Source organism: Drosophila busckii, chromosome X, assembly GCF_011750605.1.
Source record: "Drosophila busckii strain San Diego stock center, stock number 13000-0081.31 chromosome X, ASM1175060v1, whole genome shotgun sequence".
NCBI classification, from domain to species: domain Eukaryota; kingdom Metazoa; phylum Arthropoda; class Insecta; order Diptera; family Drosophilidae; genus Drosophila; species Drosophila busckii.
The window spans coordinates 18,560,327-18,568,816 of NC_046608.1; the positions used below are offsets into that span (position 1 = coordinate 18,560,327).

General features: G+C 43.1%; 1 protein-coding gene across 1 annotated transcript; it reads right to left on the reverse strand.

Annotated features, from left to right (window-relative positions):
- Positions 1–6,927: 6,927 nt before the first annotated feature.
- Positions 6,928–7,831, reverse strand: LOC108605980 (sentrin-specific protease 8). Its single transcript, XM_017995803.2, has one exon. It carries the CDS (start codon positions 7,755–7,757, stop codon positions 7,020–7,022), a length of 738 nt encoding a protein of 245 aa, XP_017851292.1. The 5' UTR covers positions 7,758–7,831; the 3' UTR covers positions 6,928–7,019.
- Between the last annotated feature and the right edge of the window lie 659 nt (positions 7,832–8,490).

Here is an 8,490-nt window from a genome sequence, read left to right on the forward strand (position 1 = left end):
AATTTTCACCGAATTCGCCAAAAAAAAAAAACAAGCATAACATAAGCAAACGTAACGAAACGTAAGCAAAGGCAAACTGTAGTCAATGGCAAATTGCAAAAAAAAAGAAAACAGCAACATAAAAAAAAACAAGAAGAAGAAGCAGCAGCATCGAATGAACTGTATACTTGAGTTGTTTTTCTTTGAGCTTCTGTCCTCACAGATTGCTTTAGCTCTGTGTATTTATATTTATTTTATTATGGCTTAAATTTACGCCGCCAAGAGCAATAAAATATTTTAATGGCCAACATAAAATGCTGCAGAGCATTTGAAAAATAAAATCACAAGTGTGTAGAGAGCGGAATTGTGTGGACTTGTTTTTCACTCCACTTACAATGGGGTTAAGAGAGTGAGAAACAGCGAGAGCGAGAGTGGGTGGGGGGTAGAAATCTACGCTTTGTAGTCAGCATTGTTGTTGTTGTTGCTTTTTTTACGACGCACTGATTGTAAAGGGAAAACAATTTGCCAAATGAAAATCAAGCGGAAAATCGTCTCGTGCATTGCAATTTACGCGCGTTTATTTAACGCATCAAATGCTAAATTAATACTAGGCAACTAGGCTACAGTGAACACTAGCTAAAGCAGCTAAAGCAAAGCAAAGCAACAATATGCAATTTATAATAAAGAAAGCTGCAGTCAAGCTTAAGTCAAAAGCAAATTTGTAGAGCATTGCTATATGCTTTGATTTATATACGATATATATGCTGATGTACTTACCTGAGATTTGCGCCTGCTGCTCCTGATTAATAGAATTTCCGCATTGCTTAATTCAGCTTTAATGTTGACAAGCTGCAATGGAAAAATTTATAATCAATAGCTGACTTACATTTGTTACTTAGTGCTAGTTAGCTAATGACTACTGTACTGCACTGCACTTTGGCTGCAACAATAGACTGCAATTAAAAAGTTTGCAAGAGGAATTCAATCAAGCCGGACAGTTTGACCAAAACATGCCGCCCCAGCAACCCAAATGGCCACGCCTACAAAAATAAATACGCTGCCTGCCCCAACTGACTTTGGCCCGTGCGCTTCGCTTGTAGCAGCAGCTTGTAAACACGAAGCCAATTAAACGCTCATTAAGTGCGCATTCAGTGTGGGCTGGGGGGGGCGTGGCAGGCAAAATATAAGCGTAGACGCAGACGAGGGCGCGCGCTGCCTTCAATGTCTCGAGTTCATTTTAAAGCACAGGTAAAAAGCGCTTGGGTAAACAACAGCGACAGCAACAACAATAACAACAGAAGCAACAACAACAACAACAAAGCTTAGCAGCTGTTGTTGCTTTTTATGTTTATGTTGTTTGTTTTTCATTTTTAAGGGCGCCTTCATTATGCAGCAAGCAGCACACAACAGCGCATAAGATTCAAGAGCTTGCCAGGATGTCTCAGAAGTTGGCTACAGTTGAGAGTGTGAATAAAAAATTGTGCATAGCAACCGGAAAGCGGAAGTAACATTTAAAAACTTGAGCGATTTATTTATTTGCCGCTGCACTTTAAATTGCAATTGCAATGCTTACGGACAGCTGCGCGTAATCATGTCTACAAGTTTATTCATGACAGCCTACACTACATACACACACACATGAGTGTGTGCGTGTGTGTGTGTGTGTGGCGTACGTGACTGTACTACGAATTGCTATTTCATATTATATTCATAAGATGCGCGCAATATTTTGCTTCATTTTTTGTTGCGTACACAATTCAAATAACTTTTGTTTTAAAGTCTACATTCAATAAATGTATTGGAATTTAATAAATCTATGCAGCAAAGAGTTGAGCAAGAAGCTGCATAGTTTTAATAAATTACATAATTGTTTAAGCAATAAGAATGCTAAGCTTGTTTTTAATTAATCCAATAGCAAAAGGCTTAAGCGTTAAAACTGTTTAGCACTTACAAATTTAATTAGAGTTTGATATTTATAAATATATATAATACCATAGCTTATATTTGCATAATATATAAGACGTGTTTTAAAAGTTTACAATTTGCAACTTAGTCAAACGCTTAATTATTGTTTATCGTTTGCCTAAATTCAAATGTGTTAGTTAAGCAAAATTTTGCATACCAAATTGCATTATCGTTATCGATTTGCAAATCGATTTGAATACCATAAGCACACGCACACACAGAGAGAGCGAGACCCGTTATAAATTGGGTATTGTACAACACTTAGCATCAATCAAATCAGCTTACAGCATGCTGACTGAGTAGATTAAGTATACGCCCCTTTGCCTACACACAAAACGTCAATCTGCTTAGTTGCAAGCTCAATTCGTTCAACGTGCAACCTGAGCTAAATCCTCTATACACACACACACACACACACATATATGGCGATATACATACAAACATGTATAGAGAGCGCTCTCTATTGCTTTTATTTTTATTTTTATTACTGAGCGTCAGTGAGAGTTACACACAGTTGAATTTAAATCGTTAGACATTCTGACTTCCGTTCATCAGTAGCGGCTTCCCCCTCACCCCTCTCACTCTCTTTCTCTCTCTCTCAGCTACTACATAAAGCTCAAGGCGCCTTTAGCCACTTACAAGCGATTTTGTCAACGCGTTGCGACTTTTAAATAAAATGAAAGGAGAGTGAGAGAGAGAGAGAGAGAGTCTCAAATCCGTGCCGTGCCACATCAAATGTGTCTCCTGCCATGTGCGCATATTTGCTGCCCCCCCACCCACTTCTTAGTTACCCTTCCCGCTTGACTTGACAACTTCAACGCCTTTTTGCCATTTGCGCGCTTGACTGCAGAGACAGAGAAAGAGCAAGAGAGAGAGAGAGATGACAAAAGATGCAACTTCGATTTCAATTGCGTCAAATACTCGTGCAAGTCAACAATGTTGACAGTGCACAGTGGTGCAAAAGAGCAGCCAATTTGAATTTAAATTGAATTTCGAATATGTAAATGTCGCTTGTTAATTAATTATTTAAATAAATGCATTGGCAGCAACTTGGCAGCGTTGCGCATTTTAATTTGTTTTGCCATAAATTCGCATTTAAGTTGCATTGCATTTAATTTATTCTTATTAAATATTATTTAATTATTTAAATTGTTATGTTTTGGCAGCACTGTGCAGCATTCGCTTGCGACTTAAGCTGACAACAAAATCAAAGTGAAGCAGCGCGAATGCTGAAAGGCGTTTGCCACTTAGACGCTTAACAGCGCGGAGGCTGTGGGGGCGTGGTACTGTTGACAACCAAGTCAGCCAGCCAGCAATGGCTGCTGCTGCTGCTGCCTTTTGTCAAAGTGAGCAATGCGCTAATTAAGCTGCACATCTATATATATCGAACTTGAGACTCTCAACGCGCTTGTTTATTCATTTATATTTTATATACCCAAAAACATGGCGCAGTTTATTGCGTTTAAATGTAATTAGTGTTGGCCATAAATTCTGCTGTTGGCAACCGCAAGCGGCAACCTTTCTGGCCACTTAATGGGGCGTGATGATTAATAGGCCAAGGGTCTAAATCCTGCAAAATTCTGCGCGTTGTTGATTACAATTCATCATTAAAATGCAAATAGGCTAAAGCGTTACAGCCAACGACGAGAGCAACAAAATCCTAAACAAACAAGACTAGGCGTAAATTTTGCTTTTCTTTTGCTTTCTTTTTTTCGCTGACCTGAGCGGCGAGCTCAGCCGAGGCTGAGCTGCAGCCAAGAGTACAATGGGCTGAGCTGTCAACGTGCTTTCAACGCCAATTTGTTTACATGTCCGGTCCCAACAACAACAACAACAGGAGCAGGAGCAGCAAGGACGCGACGTTACGCTGATGGCGTTATTTATTGTTATCAGACACTCGAGCACATAAAACATTTTATCACTCGCAGAGTGAGTGGAGAAGCACGCCGGAGTGCGAGTGAGAGGCAAAATGATTATGCCTTATGTCAGAAGTCACAGCGAGAGAGTGAGTGAGAGCGTGAGTGGGGGGGTGGGGGGAAGAGTGCAAGGCCAGGACCCGTAGCTGGTCTCTGGTCTGCTCTGGTCTCTGGCCTGACCAGGCGCAACTTCATCACTCAATGCGAACAAAAAAAAAAAAAAAAAAACACACAAAAAAGTGTTGAATGTGGCGAGGCGAAAGTTGAAGTTGAAGTTGAAATTGAACGGAAACGGATATAACGCGTCGTTGCCGTCAGTATTTAAACCCACCACACAACCCCAAACTTCCCAGCACCCCACCACAGTCTCTCTCTCTCTCTCTCTCTCTCTCTCTCTTTATCCAACGTCTATCTTTAAGTAATTTGTGTGCGCTGCGTTGGGGCAGCCGGAAGCGAACATTGTGCAAAGGCAAACGGACGATAGCGCTGACGATAACGAGCCACGCTTACACACACACACACACACACACATACAGACATTTATGTCTAATAGTTTTCACTGCTTGTTTTTTGTCTGTGTGTGTGTGTGTGTTTAACTATGAGCTCACTTAGCAATGATTAATTAAGCCTGCAGCGCACGCCTAATGGCTTCCCCCACCCAACTGCTAATCCTAATCCTAACCTTTGACATTTGCAGCGTGCATTGACCTTGTGCTGAAAATTTGCTGCTCTAATTTGTTAATGACAAATTAAATGCAGTGAAAGTTAAGCACGCGCGCTTAAATTAGAAGTCAAGGCAGCCCTAGCATATAATTTAAATTTAAAATTTTTATTAGCTGACACTTTAGTTTAACTTAAGTGCATTAAAGTGTGCAAATTGCATTATTTTAAATTATTTTTAGAGCTTAGCTTAATTTATACGCAGCAATTCTTATAAAAGTTTCAAATATGCGCACAAACATATAAATTTAATTTAATTTCAGCCTTTTGTTTTATTATTTGTATTTTAAGCTGCCAGCGCGCGCTGCCTTAAATCGTTTTAATTGCAACCTCTTGTTTCTTTGCTTTGGCTTTTAACCGTTAGTTGCACTCTCGCATACAAACTTAATCAGCTGCAACACTCAAACATGCAACAATTTGTTAGTCCAGCCAAACCCAAACCCAAGCCCTAACCCAAACTTATGTGTCACTGTTGCCAGCTGAGCTAACTTATTACCTTTGCTTACAGTCTGGCACTTCAGATAGATTGCATTATAAATATACGTACTTTATATATAGAGCATACAGTTGCATACATGTGTGTGTGTGCATGTGTGTGTCTGGCCAAGGAGCGGTCAACAATTAACTTTGTTTTTCGCTTACATTTTCACGCTATTTTGAAATTTACTTTGCACTGTGTGCGGCGCTGAGCATTTGTTCTTACTCTTTGTTGTTGTTATTGTTCTTCTTCTTCTTATTTTTATTGTTGTTGTTGTTGTTTGCTAGTCGTATTTTAGTTGTTGTTACATTTATTTATTTGGCATTTGCTGCGGCGTGTGCTGCAAGCAACGAACGAGACGCTTTTTGTTTGTTTCTCTTGCAACAAGCACAGCAAGCGCGCGGGATGGGGTGGGGGGTGTTGCTGGCTGCAGCCGCCGCCGGGTGTTTCGCACCTTTACGGACTTCTTCATCAACGCGCTTTACACAAAACTTTGCAGCAAGTAAAAACGAAGTTAGCGCCAAACGAAATTCACTTCAATCTAGCGGCGCTGCCCTGCGCCCCTCCCTAAAAACACATCCCCCCCTTAGCCCTGGTAGTAAGTATAATAACAAGCTTGCCTGCCATGAGCCATGAAAACTGTAAACTGAACTCATGGGCGTTGCTAATTGAGTTATTTGTACAGCTTAGCTGCAAATTTACGAAAATTTAAAGCCCAACTCGATTGCCACTGCAATTAAATGGCATGAAAAACACTCAAGTTGAGTTGATGGCTCCACAACACACAAATGGGCAACACAACAAATTTATACAAGTTTGTAAATCAAAAGTTCAAACTGCACTTGAAATTGTCTAAGGCTAAGCGCTGACGCTAATTGCAAAAGTTGCGTGAAAATAATTAAAACGCACATTAAGCTATGAGAAAGCAAAAACAAAATCAAATCAAACAACAGTACAGGGGGAGGCAAAGAAGCGATTAGAGTTAGCGGTGAATTCACTTACATATGTATACATAACTGTAATTGCTGCTCTCTGCTACGACGAATTAACTAAACGCGGCTCCGCCCTTGTTCTTTTCGCTTTAACTGCGCACAGTCAACTGAACTTAGCTAAGCATATGCAAAGCTAAGCGCTCTCACTCTCACGTTGCGTCGACCGCGCAGCGACGGCTGCACTTAGTGCAAGTGTTGTGAGCTACGCGACTGCCTGTGAGCGCATCAAGCATGCGCTCTTGCTCTCATCGCCTGTTGTGAGCTGCGCTGCCTGCTACTGTAGTGGGAGTATTTCGCTGCCTCTGAGCGCGCAGTTTACCGTACGTTTATATGCAAAGCTAAGCGCTCTCCCCTCTTCGCTGCGTCAATTGCGCAGCAACGACTGCACTAAGTACAAACGGTGTGGGCACGTGAACTGCTACTCTCATAGCCTGTTGAGAGCTGCGCTGCATGCTAAGCGCTCTCACTCTGTTCACTGCGCCGACTGCGCTGCACTTAGTACAAACGGTGGGAACTGCGTGGACTTCATGCAAGCTCAGCAACCATGCGGTCTTGCTCTCATCGCCTTTTGGGAGCTGCGCTGCTGCTGCTCTAAGTGCAGTTTGCCGTACGTTTATATGCAAAGCTAAGCGCTCTCAATTGCGCAGCGACTGGGGCACATGAGCTGCTTGCGCTCTTGCTCTCATCGCCTGTTATGAGCTGCGCTGCCTGCTGCTGTCGTGGGAATATTTCACTGCCTTTGCTCTGAGCGCGTTTACCGTAAATTTACAACAGCTGTTTTGGCTGCAGACAAATAAATATGTAAGAGCGCTGCTTACCGTACTACGTTTAGCACAGCTGTTTGGTGATTTTTGGCTGCTGCTTGAATACAAGTAAATATGTATGCAAGTTTTATTAATGTTCAGTTGTAGCGCAGATGAGTTTGCATTTAATTTGTTGTTGTTATTTGTCGCTATATAAGCAGAGCTGTTAATCCTGGCAGCAGCCTTTGGGCAAAATGCCGCCCAGGGTGCGAATGAGCTGCAGTTGAGCGCCGCGCATGTTGAGCACCTCCTGCTTGGATATAAGCAGTGTGCTGGTGGCATAGCCACAACGCAGCACATAGTCGGCCAGATGCTCGGTCATGCACATGAGATGCACACCCGACTCGTAGCCCTTGCCCGGCGACTGCTGCAGGCAGCGGCCCATGCGAAACAGAAAGTCCTCGGCCAGCAGCGGCGCCAGCAGACGCTCGTACAGCGCCCTGGCCAGCTGCAGATGATAATTGTCCTCGGAGTCGAAGTAGAAGAACTTGCGATCGGGCCGCGACACGAGCAGCAGCGACCAATGCTGACGCTCGACCAGCGGCATAAAGATGAACTGCTTGCCGGGCAGCTGCAACTGCTTGGCCAGACGACGCAGATCACGCTGCTCCAAGTGCCGCAGGCTGCTCACCAGCGGCGGCGTCAGAAACTGCAGCTCCTGCTGCAGCTTATAGCGACGCGCCTGCATGTAGGCATAGTAGAAGCCCAGAATGCGCTCGTTCAGCGCGTGCGGACCGCGCAGCAGCTGAATGTCCGAGTGGCGCAGCGACTGCTCCTGGAAGCGCAGCGCGACGCTGACCTTCTGCTTGCCCTGCAGATTATCGCAGCCCGAGTCGTTGCTGCCGTAGCACTTGCCGGCACGACGTGGCTCCGATTTCTTGGCGTGCTTCTTGGCATTGAGCATTGTATTTATATTTTATATATACGAAGCTGAGCTGTTGTGTAACTAAATGTAAGACAGTTTGGTTTTTGAAAGCAAGTGAAGCCGCCTGCTGTTTATTTTGGCATTTGTAGCTGTCACTTATTTATTGTTGTTGTTGTTGTTGTTGGGTAGATTGGGTATATTCAAGTTGATGGCCTGCCGCTTGCTGGCCGCCAAGCGCTTGTAGTACTCAATAATGTCGCCCATGTATTTGCCCTTCATCTTGTGGGCCGGCACCGTTTCCAGCAGCTCGTAGCCCTCCCACTGCACCAGCAGCCAGCGCTCGCTCTTGAACAGAAAGATGTCCTGGATGTGCAGCAGGCGCAGTCCACGATCACAGCCATAGACCACATCGCCATTGGCATTCAAACGCACCGCAGCCTTGGGTCCGTCCATAATAGTCTCAGTCACTAGATTTCCAAGTTGCTTAGTTGCTTACTGCTCAGACGACTAATTTCTTTCGATTTATTTTCGAATTGCAAAGCCTGCTCAGCCTCAATAAATCAAACTTATCGCCCGTTCAACTGAGAGTTACATATGAATAATTAATTGCCAGTGCAGTTGCAATTTAAATATGCTCATATTTTATATAAACAACAAAAGTCTATTGATTTCAAGCAAGTAAAACAATTTTTAAATTCAACACAAAAGTTGCAACTTTTTTTTAGTTGTATTTACTTAATGCACATTGGCAATTGTTATTATTATTAATTGT